Source organism: Quercus suber, unplaced genomic scaffold, assembly GCF_002906115.3.
Source record: "Quercus suber isolate HL8 unplaced genomic scaffold, Cork oak 2.0 scaffold_71, whole genome shotgun sequence".
In the NCBI taxonomy this organism is placed as follows: Eukaryota; Viridiplantae; Streptophyta; class Magnoliopsida; order Fagales; family Fagaceae; genus Quercus; species Quercus suber.
In genome coordinates, this window is record NW_027069536.1 from 1745709 (window position 1) to 1764342 (window position 18634).

At 35.3% G+C, this 18634-nt stretch overlaps 2 protein-coding genes across 2 annotated transcripts; both read right to left on the reverse strand.

Moving 5' to 3' along the window:
- Positions 1-3432: 3432 nt before the first annotated feature.
- LOC112040075 (PLASMODESMATA CALLOSE-BINDING PROTEIN 5) lies at positions 3433-5533 on the reverse strand. The gene is made up of 3 exons (XM_024072976.2): positions 4922-5533; positions 4611-4638; positions 3433-3973 (listed from the first exon to the last, which is right to left on the reverse strand). Exons 1-3 carry the CDS (start codon positions 5262-5264, stop codon positions 3820-3822), a joined length of 525 nt encoding a protein of 174 aa, XP_023928744.2. The 5' UTR covers positions 5265-5533; the 3' UTR covers positions 3433-3819.
- A 2584-nt stretch (positions 5534-8117) lies between these two features.
- On the reverse strand, positions 8118-18344 carry LOC112040079 (sodium/calcium exchanger NCL). The gene is made up of 7 exons (XM_024072980.2): positions 17738-18344; positions 13117-13302; positions 10799-10980; positions 10474-10619; positions 9684-9960; positions 9315-9614; positions 8118-8691 (listed from the first exon to the last, which is right to left on the reverse strand). Exons 1-7 carry the CDS (start codon positions 18120-18122, stop codon positions 8443-8445), a joined length of 1725 nt encoding a protein of 574 aa, XP_023928748.1. The 5' UTR covers positions 18123-18344; the 3' UTR covers positions 8118-8442.
- Between the last annotated feature and the right edge of the window lie 290 nt (positions 18345-18634).

Sequence of the window (18634 nt, forward strand, 5' to 3'; positions counted from 1 at the left end):
TTCATTTTTTGTTTCTTTCTTCCCCCACTCCTTACTAGCCCAACTCCCTTGCCCAAACACTGACCCATATTTCTTCCTCCACTCGGCGCCGACCCAAGCCTAAAGTCCCAAATCGATTTTCTGGTGAGGTAGTGTGGAAGCCCCGTGGGTTTCAGGTTTGGTTGGGTTTGGGTTTAATGGTTTGCAGGTTTGATGGTGGTGGATTTTGGCTGTGGTAGTGGGTTTGTGGCAGTGGATTTTGGTTAGGTTTGGCTGGGTTTCACGGGTTTGTCCGGGTTTGGTGGTGGCTGTGTTGGTGGTGATTTGTGTGGTGGTTTTTGGCTAATTTGGGTTTTTGGCAATGGTTGTAAGTGGTTGTTCTTGGTTTACTAGTTGTTGTTGGGTGGTTGTTCCTAGTTGGTAGTGGTTGTGGTTTGTGTCATTTATTGTTTTGTTTGGTGTTTTTTGATAGTGGGTTGTACATGGTGGTAATCGGTGGTTGTTAGGTGTGATTGGGTTTTGAGTGCGATGGTTGTTGGTAGTTTGTGTCACCACTGTAGTTCAGATCATTTATTGTTTTTTTTTTTGGTGTTTTTTGATAGTGGGTTGTACATGGTGGTAATAGGTGGTTGTTAGGTGTGATTGGGTTTTGGGTGCGATGGTTGGTGGTAGTTTGTGTCACCACTGTAGTTCAGATTATTTATTGTAGTGGTTGTTGTTTATTGTAGTAGATATATTATTTTATTATAATGGATATACTATTTTATTATGTTGTTTATATTATTTTATTGTGTTGACAGCTTAAATAAAACCACTGATGTTTGGTGTTTTGTGAAGTGAGGTAGTAAAATAGATAAAGTTGCCTTTTGTGGTGTCAAATTGCTAAATTTATGGCTTCATCAATGTGGATGTTTTATTTTTTATTTTTTTTAATATAAGATAGAAATTTTACTCTAACTTAATCTAAATGTATATATATATGTGAAGCTCATTCCTGAAAACTTGAACCCTGGTCATTGCACCTACACCCTACAAGCACTTATATTTGTGGAGTGACTATTGCACTAATGGCGTGTGATGGTCAACGATTGTACTGACAAGTAACAATTCTAACTCTATGCATGGAAAATTGAAGCACACTCTACATTTAGATTATATTTTATATGCCAATTGAATTTTTGACTATCTATTTACTACTTATATTAATTAGTTTGAAATTAATGTTGTAATCAAAATTTTATTTTAATTTATCTACCTGAACTAAAATCTTGGCTCTAGTTATCTACGCGATGCATAGCACAACTTGGATATGAATTCATTCAAACAAATACACAGAATGACTGGTTGATTGATGAGATTTTCCTCCTCCATGAAGCAAAATTGATCAAAATAATACCACTGAGTGGGTCCAGAAGTGCATATAGGTTAGTTTGGCGTGGAACCAAAACGGGAGATTACACGGTAGTGCTTACTATCTGTTAATGGAGAATATATAGATGGTGGTGTGGTGAGTGCTCGAGATCTGTGGCAGGATTTGGGGAGCTGGGTCCCTAACAGAGCAAAGCTTTTCTTTTGGAGGACTTGCAATAGATTCTTACCAAAAAGGGTTACCCTGTTCAAGAGGAAGGTAATTAATTTATTCATATATGTGCGATTTTTAGGAGAGGGCATTGAATTTGAAGCTACATCCCATGCTTTTTTGTGAAAATGCCCCTATGCTCACAAGTTATGGAATGCCAACAAGTTAGCTTTTGATCATACCCAACATCGAAATACTGAATTTTTTGTGAGCATCTGTGGTTTCTATGGAAGAATCAAAATGAGCTGCGTTTAGCTGTAAAGGTTCAATCAAAGGCCTCTGAGTTTTTGATTTGAAGGGGGAGGTTGTGTTGGAGTTCGTGGAAGGCCAGGGTAGGAATGGTAGCAAGTCGCTGGCATACTACAAGAAATTTGGCGTTTTGCGACCAAATTATTTGTGACTCCTTGAAAGTCATCTTTATTAAGTGCTCATTAGCGACAGTTATTTATGGTCGGCTGCTAATAAGTACATAAAAGTGACGACCTTAATGTCGTTGCTAATTGGTTGATCCTAATGCTATAGAGAGAATTTTTTTTCACTTTTGGAAAATGGTGGGAAACGTTTAGAGACGACATTTGCGTCACTATAATAAGATTTACATTAACGATGACAGATAGTGTCAAGTGTGCATGTTGTTGGTGCAGTAAAGACACTTGAGTTAGTGTTTGTCTTATTTCACAATAAAATTAGAGTTTTAAGGACATAATAAAATTTTATGACATTTTCACAATCAGTAAGGTGTCAACTCATTTTCAGAAAAAAAAAAAGAAAAAAAAGAAAAGAAGAAGAAGTAAGGTGTCAACATATTATATGTCAAAATAAAATGAAAAAAAAAAAAGATAAAAAAGTCACAGTTTAAACAAAAATGTTGTGAAAATATTATGAGGTGGCGCAAAATGTGTTATTTATTATGATTCAATTCTTTTTTTTTTTTTTTTGATTGGATTATGATCCAATTCTAATGCTGAACAAATCAATTTTTCTCATCAGATTACAGTAATAGTTCGACTCTCGCAAGTGAATGCATGATATAAAATCAAATTTGAATAATATTAATAGTCCCCCTTGAATAACACCTTTTAGTAAACAGCCGTTTTAGAGCCTTAGGACAGCCTTGTACCTGTGACCACAGGTGGGTGTGGGTCTCACACAAAGGGGCAGCAAGATCAATTGAAGATTGTTTGAGAAATTTGAGTTCACATTTTGTGTTTTGGGGGCGGGGGGGTGGGGTGGGGTGGTTGTGCCAATCACGATTATCATTTATCATACGCATATTATTAGCCTAAGCCTACCGCCCCAGTTTGAGTCTTTGGACGCAATAAATTATCACAATATTTTCACAACTGTTGACTTTATTGGTCAAAATAAAATAAAATAAATATTTTTCTGTTTCCCCTTGAGCTGATAAAGATCTTAAATTAATTATCACCATTTTATTGAAATTAAAGAAATGCAAACAACTACACTAATCTCGCTTAATTAAAAGTGCCTATGCTTATAAATTTGTTATTGTGTGTGCTTCATGCAAGGAGAGGGCCCCATATTGTTTGTTTTTTTTGATAAGTAAGAAAAGGGCCCCATATTGTTTGTTTCTTTACCAAAGTGGCGTGGTAGCACCCCTTTTGCAGCTGGATTTGTTTGTTGCAAATGCAACCAAATTTTCACTCAAAGATTTCTGGTGTGTATACACTAATGCCGAAAGTGATGAAAAGGAGTTGTTCAAAGTTCAAACTACTGATATTCTGCAAAAGTCTCCACAAGAAGTTGGAAATGTCCACAATAAAAATGCATATACCTGCATTCTTTTGTGATCACACAAACACAATCATGCTCTTTCCCAGACCAATATATTCATCATGTTGTTGCTATAGAACTTCAAAACACGATAAAATGAGATATCAGTGTATAATTGGATGCCCTGTGTCTCAGACATCTCTCTAGTTCTGAGTTTGCTAGAAAGACAAGAGCTAACAGTCTTAGAGAGCACACAAAGCAAGCCTTGAAAATTACACTTGGATGAAGGCACAAGAATTTGAATCCGCTTGATTTAGTTAACAAATTACCAAATCTCAAACAGCTAAATGTATAGATAAGAAAAGATAATAATTCATTAAAGCTAACCTACTCTACTATATCCCGTGGAGTGAAATTTAAATCCTACATTAAGCGTGTGTATCTCGCCACCCAAAAAAGCCTTTCCCTTTTTGATTTCGCAGACAGGTTAATCGCAAAGGAAAAATAGATAACCAAGTTCTACCGTTCTAAAATAATCCGTGTAGCACCACAAACATATGACCTGTAATTAGTGGCCAAAACCAATGCAGAGCAATCCGAGTGCAGCCGCTTATATCTTCACTTGGTCCCATTCCTACTGCTGCCGTTGAACCAGAAAAGCTTCCATTGCTCACTGACAAACTGCATCGCAAAAATCCATATTTATTACACAATCAAGGAAACCAAATCACTTTCTGTCTCAATGTTCCAACAGAACTTGGAAAATATAGCTTTATCCCCAATATCTAATTAACAAATGTGTTTCATGAGGATAAATTTACTCAAGCTGTTGTGACCTAAGTGTACCATGTAATTGAAAAACACAGCAGCATGCTTCCACAGATTCTGTAATTAATTTCATGGTATAACATTCACACAACAACCAGGATTCACATAATTAAATTTGTAAAAATAGATTGTGGCCACTTTGTGATATCTTTATTTTCTTCTTGACAACTTATTCATGTAAAGAAAAACTACTCATGTTTCATAAAGAAAAAGAAGATATTCAAGACAGAAGTTTAAAGTGATCTCTTTTAATCACTGAAGTTTAAATTTAAAGTGATTTCTTGAAGTCCTAGAAGTTTAAAGTGATTGCCACTGACACATCATGACTCTATAGGAACTAAAAGCAACCACTCTCAATTAAAAATTTAAAAAAATTGTATGACACATTCATAACATTAAATTCCAAACATTAAAATTTCCCAATAACGAAACAGAGCCTATCTTAACACATTTAGAGCCAAATAAATGAAAATAAATTCTGAACAATTACCTGGATGGAAACTTGCATTTATCATGACCTGCAATAAAGAAAAAAATTGAAAATTTAGAAACAAATAAGCATTATAGAAAAAAAAAAAAAACCATCAAATCCTATAATCATATCCCAATAAGAGTTGGGCCTTTTCAGATCCACAAAAACCCCAACTCAATCTCCACAAAGAGATTCATAATCAATAAAGTTAACAGGAAAAAGAAAAAAGACAGAGGTTTTACAAAAATAAGATCTAATAACCTTCCAAAGATTCTAAATCCCAATTAGGAAAGAAGGAAAAGAAAAGAAGAAGAGTTTTTGGGACTGACTGGGGTTCAAAGAAGTGAGGGCAGCAGTGTTATCGAAGGAGCAACTGTCGGTGCTCAAGCCGTGCTTCAAGTAATAGTCGTTGAACGCGTACGACGCCGTAACCACTATGTCGCTCGCGTCGTAGCAGGGCCCACCTTGCTGTATTGGGCTGCAGTCGGCGGCGCCGGGCCCACAGGCCCAGTTCAGCGCCGTCTGCAACGCCGCGTCCTCCGCGTTGTTCTTCGCCACGCACCACAGCTCCGTGCCCACGACGGCGGCCTGGGCCTTGGAAACCGACGCGCCGGCGGCGAGGAGTGGGAGCGTGAGGACGAAGAAGAGAAAGATCTTAAATCTTCTTTCCATTGTTGCGAGAGAGAAGGGAAATGCAGGAGTTTGGAGTGTGAGAGGGAGTGTGGGGGGTTTATGGGGGAAGATGGAATGAAAAGTAACCGTTACAGTGAGTTGGGGATGGGGAAAGTGGGGGAATTAAAGAAAGGTAAAAAAAATAAAGAAGAGTGTTTGAAGAGAAGACGAGTGGGAGTGTTGATTGAATCAAGACTTCAAAAGTGTGCAAGTAACGGGTACTGACTCAGACTGACTTCTGGGATCTGTGTCTATGAATTGTCTTCTACCGGTTATTTCTCTCTTAATTAACCGACTTTACTTACTATGACTGTAGGATTTTTTTTTTTTTTTTTTTGGAATGAGAAAATCTATCAAATGCTAGGTACTGGTTTTGTAATTATTTTTTAAAATTTTTTATTGGAAAATAAAAAAAGGAAAATAATTTTTTATATTTCCGGGATATTAAAATTTCTTAAGAATTATCTATTAACAAATTTCACAAGAATATTCGTTAATCTGGACATTTTTTTAAAGTAATTTATTATAAAAAACATTTTTTTATTTTATAATTCTATAATTACAATCATTGATAATAATTTTTAATTTTATTTTTAAAAAATAGAAATGAATTTGAAAAGTCTTTCATGAAAAAAGATTATAAGGTGGCAACTGCCAATTAAACTATGATACTTAATTTTTTTTTCTCATAATTTTTTTTTAAAATATTTCATAAATCAATGACTTTAGAGTAGTCATTAACTTTTCTTATAATATTTGAGAATTGAGAAATGTCTCATACAAATTTGTTGGGCCATTATATTATTATTATTAGACCCTTCTTTTCCTTTATTTATTTATTTTGTTTTTTAAAATTTTAAAATTTGCTTTTGTTGTTACTCTGGCTCTAATTTTACTCACAAGTCACGTTTAATAGTTAAAAGTATCCCTTGAGGATAAGCAATGTCAAAATGTAACACACTTTTTTGTAATCAATAAATCAAGCTGATGTAAACTTTGTCTCTTACTTACAAACATGTGGTTTTTGTAATCAATAAATCAAACTGAGGTATTCAGAAAAAAAAAAAAAAAAAAAAAAATCAGGCTGAGGTTATATTTTTTACAATTTCTTTCTTGTTTTTTAAAATGATATATTGTGAAAACTGTATAATAGACAAAATGTGTTTTTTGAAAAGGATAATAAACAAAATGTTAGTGGCGTAAGGGGAAAATTATTAAGTATTTCGAGAGTATACAATAATTTCTTGACGTAAAAAAATGACGTTATACCAATTAAAACTTAATATGTAAAGTTGTGAATGCTCTATGATAATGATGTTATATCAGTCAAATTAAATTTGGTATGATTGTGTCTTTGTCTGTAACATGCATTAAATAAAGGATCACATGATTTGTTTTTGTATTGATTTTACTTTCTATGACAGTTTCGTAGCAATTGCACCCAACATGCATTTTTTTTTTTTTAAATAAATGTTTTAACTCTGTCCTGTCTCCTACCAAGCCAATGAAGGTCTTGGCGTCTTGCCTATTCTAAACTTAATTAGTTTACTTGTACCAAAGGAAATCAACGGAAATAAGAAAGTATGAAGTATGAACTGCATACCTTTTTCTTTTCTTTTTTTTCTTTTTTTTTTTTTAAATATTTTTGTTCAAATGTTCACGTAAATTACGTCTAATAGTGCTAGTTAATAAGATTTACATGAAGGATGAAAAGGAAAACAAGGTAAAGTCTTTGTTCCATCTTAGAGTGATGAGAGTATAATGCACAATTCTGAAATCCTCGCTCTGCTGCCATACAAGGAATCTTGGACTTCTTATTGATACGCACTATGCCATGCCAATAATTTTGTAGAGATAATTCGAATCCAAATTTCCTACGAAAATTGTTAGATGTTGGTTTGTATCACCACGATGATAAGGTTTTTCGTTATCAATATCTCCGTTCTGCCTGCTTAATCCTTTGTGGGATATATAATTCATGAAATTAGGCAAATCTTTCATATTTGATTGAGAAATGCAATAGATCCCTCATGTAAAAGTAGTTACTTGTGATTATAAAATATCATAAAGGCCTTTATTTCTTTTGTATCTTTGCTTTTGTTTTTCAAATTCATGATATCACAAGTAGGTACAAGCTAATGAAGAAACTCAAGGCATTCAGCCCTCAAAAATTGCCGGTTTGGTATTGTTGTTTTAGTAACGTCGTTTAAGTATTGTAAAAATACGTGAAGGTAAAAAAGTGTGTGGAAATACATGTTATAGTGTTTAAACAACAGATTTTGAAGTTGGCAGAAAAGAAAACTACAATCTTTAATGTAGAAGCTTTGGAAAGCTTGAATGATACATGGCATCATAAAATCCAATTGCTTTCCTATTACAGATTCCGCTAATATTTCAATAGCAGAATAGCACATATTAAAAGGTTGTCCTTGCTGGAAAGGCAATGAGAAATGAAGAGAGTGGAACATCTTTAGAATCAAAATGAATTTAAAGACCACAAAAGCTTGTGCTTGAGTATCTACAAGTACCAAGAAGGGCATTGTCATTGTTTGATGAGGCTTGTATCATTTACATGTGATGTTGGTATGTTATATTACTGTAGCATGATTTCTCCCAAAAAAAATATATATATATATATTACTGTAGCACATGCATATTGAATTATTGAGCACAGAGCCTGCCAAGTGCCAAACGAAAAGGGAAAAGTAGATTTTCCAATCTCCCTTCATTTTGATATTATTATAGATTTTTGCATCATATCATACTACTGCTTCTTTAGATTGAAATAGATTATTCAATTGATTCCCAAAAGCAAAACAGAACTTACAGGAATAAAAAATGGAGGAATGAGGATGATAGAAAATGTCAAGAATGTATCATTGAAATCCTTTGAACAGCAAAAGGGAAAAGTAAATGCCTTCTATAAAACAATCTTCTAGATGTACCTTTTCCTACTAGAAACATAGCATTAGTGGACCTGCTCATTGTGCAGAACCTTTTTAGACCGAAATCCTTTTTATTTTGAATAACTGATTTAATGATTTTTCCAACAATAAAAATGTGCATGGAACTTGTGACACCAAGAGGAGTAGAACCTAAAGTTTGGCTGTTAATTGACATAACCAAAAGCAGTATGGCATAGATGCTTCCATTTGCTACCTTGTAAAGTAGAAAGAGTCTATGACCATCCAACAACGTAGTTAAGAATATACACCAGCAACAAGGAAAGTGGATAAAGCGCATAGGCCACCAGTGATATCCAAAGAGGGAAGGTGGTGCGGAAACTGGCAACGAGACCCATCACTATGCAAACAATTATTATAACTAGCACCTCAGATGAGAAGTCCCATGTCAAGTCGCGGAAGTAAACAAGACCCAAGAAGACTGCGAGTGAAAGGATGTTACTCATGGTCACTGAACCATATATCTGCACCACAAAAACCACATAGATTATAGGCCCTTTTGGCTGCAAGTTCTTAAATCAAAACATGACGCAGGAGTCATAGAAAGAGAAGGTCCAAGATGGGCCACCAAAATGGCCAGAAGCCTGAGAACTGAGATAGAGCTACAGGCCATCTTGTTCTGTAATTCAAGAAAGCCATAAGATGAGAAAATTTGTAGATTTGAGGGTATCTATGTGTGCCTAGCTAAATAACTCAGACATGATGTGATTAAGAACAATTGTGTCAAGACTAAAAGTGGCAAAGTTATATAATTTAGTCAACCGCAGTAACTGCTATTTTATTCTTTTTACATCTCTACTCTAGCCATGTTCTTGTGCATGATACTGGATTTCCTTATGGTTTTTAAATGATCTAGTGTGTTGAAACTCTTTCAGACCCTACCTTGAGTCAAGGACTATCCTCGGGACATTCACATGGAGGAAAAGGAAACTGCTTGATAATTGGGAATTGACATGTCTATTCTAAGTTTTCTTAAATGCAAGTTTCCAAAGACAACTGAGAAGGTTATGGCTTGCAACTGCTGGAAACAAAGTTGCGAAAATAGAACTGCATTTAGTGTACACAAAAGTAGGAAGGTGAAGCATACCTCTGAATACATCAAGGATGCCATTCTTGACTTTTTCTTGCTTGCAAAAATAAGAGTTGATACTACCTCACTAGAGCTAGCAAAAGGTAGAATGACAAATGAGACGAAGAAGGAAGGAATGCTTGTTGCAGTTGAGAAGTTCTCAACAGCATCCACTAGGGGATCGGCAGTAACCGCAGCAATTATGGTTCCCAAAAGCAACATGAAAACTGCTTTGTAGGCATGCCACTTTGCATTTTCAATCGTCTCCACAACCTCATCGTTCTGATCTCCGAACAGATCTTGTTCTTTCTTTGTTTGCTACACATGCATTTATAGATGTCATTATGCAAACATTCAGGATTAGAGGAATTGCATGAAAAAACATACCTGTTGAAAATTGTTAAGAAGTCTTATCGATAGGTCATCTTGGACTTGGCCACTTCTTGCAAACTGCCTGGCCCGGTTAAGCCATCTTGAAATTCCGGTGACAAATTCATCCACATCAACTTGTGAATCATGAGATTTATCAAAATCTTCCATCACTTGTGCAACTGCACCTTCAATATCTAAATCCATCTCCTCAAACTGAATTCCTACTACCAGAGCTCTCAACTCCGCTGCTGATAGCTTTCCGTCTGAATTCTGATCAATTGCTCTAAACAACCTGGCATTGTGGTGCAGTGAATATTAAAATTAGATCATATATATTGAATTTCAATGGAAGGTTTTCAGTTTAGGAAATTAAATTGATAGGTTATCTCATATCTGTGTATTCATCCTACAGACTATGGTGTCTATTGTACTCAATATTACAGCCTAGTTGGTTAAGATGATTGGATATCTTAATCTAGTTGAATGGAAAGAAGACGTTTATTTTCTCCTTGTTAGAAAAGGTATACGTAGCCTGGATATCTCTTTCAAGTACATAACCACAATGTAAGGTAAAGGAAGTTGTAAGAGCAGCATTTAAATGTTTAATGGGATTCTTTGGTTTACTGAAGCCCTTATTTGTAAAGAAGATTCTCTAAAAGGAAAGTTTCCCTCATTTTGTTCTTATGAATTGTAGGATCTAGGTTGCTTGGAATGCAATGAGTTATGAGGTGCTTATTTTATTGGAATGGCAATGAAAAATTCAAATAAACAATTGGAAAGATTTGAGAGGTTAGCAAAGACGAACCTTTCTATGACATCTGTATTTGGTTTACCATCTTCTTTAAAAAGTTTTCCTTGTGTAAGCATTTTTAGATTTCTCAGAATTCCTGATATTACATGCTTATGCTTTGCATAGGCAAATCTTCTCTTCTGAATCCAAGGCTGAAAAATCTGCATTTATATTTTAAAGAAAGATGCTGCAATCAGTATTGAAAATGGAAACAAACATAACAAGACGGAAAAGTGGGCTACCTGATATCAAGGTTTGATCACTGAAGATCCATTCTTAAAAACATCAAGCAAATAAGATTATACGAATCGTTAAGAAGATTTTATGAATCATTAAGTACCTGATAAAGGCTGTAAGCAAGCAATAAACAAATGGAGACAATAAGGGAAATCATAATGGCTAAGCGACTGTGAGAAGTTGCTTGAAAAACTTCTGGTATTTGAACTATTATGAATGGGACAAGAGATATAGTCATGATTCTAGCAGCATAGCTAGTCCAGATATCAGTGCTCACCCCAGATCCTGCAAAAATAAAATCTACCGTGTTCAACAAACACAACACCCACACCATGAACATTTTTATTCAAAAATGTATATTTTCACAGTATCATATTCCTATTAGAAGGCAAAAAGAACTGAATTTCTATAAATGTTGCTGTTACATTGAACATAAGTTTTATAATCTTAAGACTAAATCAGACTTCGGAAATTTGCAAAGCAACTTAAAGTTGCATAAGCAAAATAGGTAAACATGTAATCTATTTTTTAACAAGCTGCATGATCCAAGCAATCATGTTAGAGATATATATTAGACATATATTAGCCCAATGTAATAGGCCCAAGCCCATTCCTGCTTGTACTAGTAGTCTAGGGTTTAGTCGCCTATATATATTTATGTTAGGGTTCATTGTAATATAGGTTATTGTACTACACTCCTACACAATAAAGATGTAGCCCTTAAGGGATTCCTCCGTGGATGTAGGCCGTCAAGGCTGAACCACGTAACTCTCGTGTTCTTGATGTTCCTATTCTATGCTTTCTCTTCCGCATCCTCTCTAGCATACACAACATGGTATAACACATTGCGTTTGATAATATTCTCCATTTAACATGGTATCAGAACTAATATTCAACATGGTATCAGAGCCAAACTCCGTTCTTGGCATCAAACAAAATCTCTGACAATCAAAGAAGATTCTCATGTGCACACCACCATCAGAAGTCACACATGCTTCTCTACTGGATTTAGACTCCATGGCATCTCGCAGCCACCGTGGCTCAGTGCTGTGTCAAAGATCCACAAACTCAAGCAAAGCCGTGACTCAACTTCTCAGATCTGTGCAAATCCAAGCCTCGCCTGATGAAACAAACACCACAGACGTGATCCACGACCTCCCGCGACCAAAACCCAGGAACTCGGCCAACAAAGGAAGCTTCACGCGCCGCCACGCGCCGCCAACAGCTCCGGTAAATCTCCCACGCACCGCCTCAGATTTCCATTTCCAGGTAGTCTTATTGGTACACGCGCCAATCATACGGCCTCCACGTCGACCGATCAACAGAACCTGAAATTTTGGCAGCCATCTGACACCGCACGCGCTTTCACGCGCCACTGGGACTTCGGGCTTCTCCTCCACGCGCCGGTGAACATTGCACGCTCCTGCCACGCGCCGGAAAATTGCGGCTGATGTCATCTGACGTCGCCTGATGACGTCATCACTCCACGTCAGCAGCCACGCAGCATGTCCACATCAGCCCTAGTCCACGTCAGCGACACGTCATAGGATGACGTCAGCGGCCTGCTACCCGATCCGTGACCCGACCCGGAAACCCGGAACCGACCCGGACCAGTATCCGTTGACTTTGACCTGGACTAGTTGACTTTGACTTTTTGCGTTGACCTTTGACCAAAAGTCAAAATTTCCGAAAGGGCCTATCTTGCTCAGTTTTTCGCGTAGATTCCGATTTTAGACTCCGTTTCTTCATTTGAAGCTCCAAAATTGGTCAATTGGCACATTCTTCATTGTGGTTTCTTCAAAGGCATTCTTCAAGGCATCTCCAAGTGATCTTCTCATGCTTATCCAACCTCAAGCCTTCATTGAGCTTCCGCCTTGAGTTTGAGGGAGGGTGTTAGAGATATATATTAGACATATATTAGCCCAATGTAATAGGCCCAAGCCCATTCCTGCTTGTACTAGTAGTCTAGGGTTTAGTCTCCTATATATACTTATGTTAGGGTTCATTGTAACATAGGTTATTGTACTACACTCCTACACAATAAAGATGTAGCCCTTAAGGGATTCCTCCGTGGATGTAGGCCGTCAAGGCTGAACCACGTAACTCTCGTGTTCTTGATGTTCCTATTCTATGCTTTCTCTTCTGCATCCTCTCTAGCATATACAACATGGTATAACACATTGCGTTTGATAATATTCTCCATTTAACATGGTATCAGAGCTAATATTCAACAATAATTAGTAATCAAAATATTTTGCATCCCAAAGTGTCATAAACTCACAGACAGCATATGCTGATAGAGAGCCCAAGCAAGTAGCACTTATCTTTTCTTTTGAGAATTATTGAAAAAAATTTCCTTTGTGAACGTGGTTTTTTTTTTTTTTTTTTTTTTTTACCCTTATTAGAAGTATAGGAAATTACCAGTTAAGCTAAATATTTTTGTATCTTTCTGATCTACTGCAACTGAATTCTCAAGGTCACACTTGCCAACTACTAGACAGGTGCTCCACAAAATTGTCAAAAGCATTACAGTCGATCCAGCTAGCAAGCCCATTCCAACCGAGACCTGACTTTGAGCAGTTGCTGTGCTCCCAGATAGTCCAGATGCTATTGAAGAGCCAGAGAAATGTCAATATAAGTTTATCCAGTAAAAGCAAAGAATGCGTTGACAAGAAACTAATATAATAGAGTGAATCAAAAGTTGTAGAATCAAGTCAGATTACATGACACATTCATATGAACAGAAAAAATTAGGCTTCTCAGTTAACAAACTATAAACGACCTACACTAGGCCATCCTATGCATAAAAGATGAATCAATTCTTTCTCACTAGAGAAACAACACTGCAGTAAGAACTCAAAAAGTAAAAAATAAAGCCAAAAGTTCAATTCCAATCGTTAGTTTTGTTTTTAAATTAGTCTAGACTACCAACCTATTTGAGATTTCAGTGAAGTTAATTGACATAGCGTAATATTCACAAGAACTTAAAAATCCTTTTTCACTGTATAGTCTTACTAAAATTCAAACACTTTTTATAGTAGCCCATAATCTAAAATTGCATTGATGGCAAAAGATTTGAACTTTCAATTGCACTTTCCACAAGGAGCCTCACTTTTATTTTTCTTGACAAAGAAATCTTTTGTTGCATTCTTTCATATTCTTCCATCTCTAGTATATTCTTTCTGTACATGATTGATTGATTGATACCCAAAATGTGCTACTAGATTGACCTTAATAAATTAATTCTACATAAATTTTGGCCATCATTTTTCAACTTACAAAAAGAAAAAAAAAAAAAAAAATTCCTAACTAAAATTTTGGGCTTCGAAATTGAACCAAAGTTTCAATTAGCTCCTTTAGAATCTAATAGTTCCAATTCATCATTTTTAAATTTTTTTTTTTAGTGTATCACTCTTTTTATATAAAGGCCACAGACTTCCATTGCATGTCGAAGGCCACAGCGGTCACTTATGTCCAGTGGTAAGGTGCTACTTCAAACGTCATATCGTTGATGGCATGCAAGTGCAGCAAGCAACGACTGTCGTCTATTTCCAGTAGCAAATTCCATCAACAGAACCGCCAGTCTTTTCATCAACGAGATGTCGTTGACTCAAAGCGTTCATAATCATACATGGAAAAAACTTAGATAGGGGGTGGGACCCACCATACCCATAGGGTCCACTTCCTTTAATTTATGCAAGCTTGGAGCAGTGCCCCGGGACTATGTAAGAATTGCCTATCATGCGTAGTGAATTTTATATTATTTTTTTGATAATATAGTGAATTAAGTTGAAATCATGGTTACAATACATTGGCAAAATGTGAAAATCTATTTTATCCTTTGGTCATGCTAATTGCTAAAGACACAGGGATGACTCTGTGAGTGAGCAACCAAGGCTTATAGACCATGGCAATATTGTCATCACCACAATTCTCTGTTATAGGGAATTAATCCAAAATTCTCAACCTGTTAAAAACAAAAATAGATAAAACACACGCCAAATAAAAATAATCACACGCACAAGACAGTATTTACGTGGTTCAGCAATTTGCCTACGTCTACGGAGTTGCAGAAATTTCATTATTATTAAGAAAAAATACAAAGTGCAGTAGTATAATTTTTTTTTCTCTCAAAAATGACAACAACAAGCCCTAATCACAAAAGTAACGTTTTTTACATCCTGCGCATAAGATTCACAAGGGACTACAAAACGGGCCAAAATTTTTTCCTGGGAACCCCCATTTCCTACGTTGGGTTGTCAAAAGCATTCAATTTTTTCAGAAGAAAAATGAATTCTTCTATTTTTTTTTTTCCTAGGAGTTTTGCTATTATATTCATAGTGGTCCTATATAATCTATATATGTAGTGTCGGTCTCACGTTTGCACAAGAGAAAGTTTGACCAAGACATAGTGAATGTGATTGCATAAAACAATTTTCTTCTATATCCATCTATATGGCATATTCCAAATAGTCTGCTAAGAGCCTAAGAGAGATCCTTAATTTTATTTTCCTTAAAATTAAAAATAAAACAAACAAACAAACAAAATAAAGGTTAAATTGGTTATATTATGGCCCCATAGGATAGGAGGCAAGTAGCCATAGAATTGATACAACTTACAAGCCGATGAACATGATATTGTATAGAGGCACAAGGAGAATGTTGAGCTTTGTGGAGCTTAGTTATGTTTGATCCGGTTGACGACCTGACCCGATCCGAATAATGTTACGTGGTTTTTAATGGGAGATTTTCTGAAACTTAGTCCATGGAGCAAAGGTCTGAGGGGCAATGCCCCGAGGAAAATTTTTTGACCCATTTTGTAGCCTATTGTAAATCTTATACGCAGGATGTAGAACTTTCAATTGCACTTTCCACAAGGAGCCGCACTTTTATTTTTCTTGACAAAGAAATCTTTTGCTGCATTCTTTCATATTCTCCTATGGGGCCATAATATAACCAATTTAACCTTTATTTTGTTTGTTTGTTTTATTTTTAATTTTAAGGAAAATAAAATTAAGGATCTCTCTCAGGCTCTTAGCAGACTATTTGGAATATGCCATATAGATGGATATAGAAGAAAATTGCTTTAAGCAATCACATTCACTATGTCTTGGTCAAACTTTTCCATGTGCAAACGTGAGACCGACGCTGCATATATAGATTATATAGGACCACTATGACTACAATAGCAAAACTCTTAGGGGGAGAAAAAAAAAAGCCCTAGGGCAATTCAATTTTTCAGAAGAAAATTCATTTTTCAGAATTTTCTTCTGAAAAATTGAATGGTTTTGACAACCACAACGTAGGAAATGGGAGCAATCGAAAAGTCAATAAAGCCATGATGCATAGACTGAATTGAGTATATTATTTATAAGGCACAACTTGTAAAGGAAAAATCTAGCATAAGTAATTGTAAAATCCTTATATTTCCAATGGTTTAACATGAGATAAGATTACATGTGAATGTCTAATGTCAAAACATGCCCATAAAAAAATAAAAATAAAAAATAAAAAATTGTAGTTCTCTAGTCTCCAAATTCCACATAAGAGATCAAATTGACAGATTTTGCTTTGACTTTTGCTAGCTTATCTTAAAGCTGGTCAGTTAACTCCTTCTAGCATGTTTGAATCTTGTAAATGGAAAGAATTTGCTTTCTAGGATTTGTACACGGCTATTACCAAACAGTGTGATACTTTTACCGATCATTTAACTTTATTATTTACCAAAACAATGGTAAATGCGATGCACCTCTGCTCCAATTTCACACATTAGGACTAACATGTTTCGACATATATATACTTAAGCATTTGTATTTATTTAAAGTTCTTTGTGCATTAATTGGAAGGAAAAGATAATTGTTAAATTTGAGCAAGGACCTAGGGGTAATTCTTTATATCACCAAGCTAGGTGGCATCCTTGTCCATGTCTTATCTAGTATCTTCAATGATTAAGTTAGCTTAATCACTTCTTTTCAAATTTAATAAAATCTTTTTAAAAAAACACCTAGCTTAATCAGGGTTTTTATAAAAAGAAAAAAAGAAAAGAAAAGAAGATAAAAGTTAGCTTAATCACGTATTTAGTAAATCTTAATGTCAGAATAGTAGCCTACATAAGCTTGATTACGTCTAAAGTGAAATAGCATGAGAAAAATTTATTGCTGTGGTTATTTTTTTAAGCAAAGACCAATTTTTTAATCTTGATTTCACTTCAGGTTCCTGGAAACTTAGTCTTATTCTATTACAAGTGGTGTTTGCAAAAGATATAGAAAACCTGCCCAATTACTAAAAGTCTAAAACGTATAAAAAAGAGTTATTAGCACATGTATACTGAAAGTCAAATGCTTAAAATAATAGTGCCTATCTAGGCCTGTTTGTTTAAAACAATTTCACAAATCTATCTCCTATAGTCCTATTCCTCCTTACACGTATCAGAAGGAAGGGAAATTCCTACATGCTAATTAAATTTCTAATCTTTTTTTTTCTTTTCTTTAAAAAAAAAAAAAAATAGGCAAACAAATTTGGATTTCCTAACTTTTTCTTTTGATAAGCTGGCCTTCCTAACATACACGCCATACTTATGGAGATATCTACGTACGTGAAGCAATTTCTATCTTTAAATTAGCTGATAGTCTTTCATAACTTTACTTATAGGAGAATAAGCCAATCAAATGACGGAAGAGAAGTTTTAAATGTACAAGAAAGATGAGAAATACCTTTCAAAAAAAAAAAAGATGAGAAATAAACAAAATATAAAAAGGACGGCAACGTCGTCTTGTGTCATAAATTAGTTTTGTATATCAAGTTTTATAATTCGAGTGAATGTTAGGTGTGGACCATGAGAGAAATTTGTGATCCCCAGAAAAATTGACAGGAAATATATTAGCTAAGCACCTAAGAAAATTGGCTTGACCTTAAAATTTGAACAACTAATCCATTTAATTTCATATAATCTGAATGGTCTCTTGCTATGCAAGCTGAGAAGTTGATCAATAGTGAAATGGACTAAGACATGTGAGTTTGTTTGCTTAATAATAAAGCTTACCAAGGATAATTGTTGCATCAGGAAGAGAGCTCAGAACAGGCAAGAAGAGCCCACCAATGATCCCAGGTCCAAGAATTTCAAGCAAAATCTCACTTCCATCTGACAACAACTTGGCCCCCAAGAACATGAAGTAACTATAGACAAGAATGAGAAAAACATTTCCTAGAACAGTGGTGGTGCATGGCAGAAATCCATACGTCTCCGTGCACGTATCCGATGAAAACAAGCGGTTGAGATGAAGTAGATTTGGTTGCTGAAGAGCTTGGACTCCATCGGAGACCAAATTGAAGGTAGAGTAGTTGCTTGTAATAGGTCGACCCTGGCTGGACCTAGCTAGTGTAAGAAAGAAGATGGCTAGGAAAAAACATACAAGTTTCTTTTCCATGTTTCTTCTATATAGACCTTCCTTGGGTATGTTCAAAGATAGAATGAGGTCTAAAACGCTTTGGTTAATAAGTATGAATGCTTATATTTGGTAATTGTAAGTGATAGGGAGCCGTAGATGAGAAGAAAACATTGGAGATCGACTTTGAAAGAATTAATAGTCAATTAGAAAGGTATAAGTAAATGAGTACAGAGCACGCATATGATTATGACTAATGGGAGCATAATGGAAAGATATATAATAACAAAGTACATAGGCTTTTGTACAAAGGATGTGTTGATGGAGAGGCTGGCTTTAATATATTGATAATAATAATATAATGCCCCAACTAATTCACGCCTTATTTAGTATTAGTACAAGATTAGTTAATGGAAAGATATATATAATAACAAAGTTCATAGGTTTTGTACAAGCATGTGTTGATGGAGAGGTTGGCTTTAATATATTGATAATAATAATATATTAATATGATAACCCTACTAATTCACGCCTCATTTAGTATTAGTACAAGA

What these genes read in the sequence shown, in the direction of transcription:
- LOC112040079 (XM_024072980.2), bottom strand. Translation starts at nt 18,122, where the DNA reads ATGGAAAAGAAACTTGTATGTTTTTTCCTAGCCATCTTCTTTCTTACA. An exon ending in TGATGCAACAATTATCCTTG is followed by an intron (nt 13,303 to 17,737) that starts GTAAGCTTTATT and finishes GCTCTTCAATAG; the next exon opens with CATCTGGACTATCTGGGAGC. An exon ending in CATCCTTGATGTATTCAGAG is followed by an intron (nt 8,692 to 9,314) that starts GTATGCTTCACC and finishes TTTGTGGTGCAG; the next exon opens with ATATATGGTTCAGTGACCAT.
- LOC112040075 (XM_024072976.2), bottom strand. Translation starts at nt 5,264, where the DNA reads ATGGAAAGAAGATTTAAGATCTTTCTCTTCTTCGTCCTCACGCTCCCA. An exon ending in CCTCACTTCTTTGAACCCCA is followed by an intron (nt 4,639 to 4,921) that starts GTCAGTCCCAAA and finishes TCTTTATTGCAG; the next exon opens with GTCATGATAAATGCAAGTTT. An exon ending in AAATGCAAGTTTCCATCCAG is followed by an intron (nt 3,974 to 4,610) that starts GTAATTGTTCAG and finishes TTTGCGATGCAG; the next exon opens with TTTGTCAGTGAGCAATGGAA.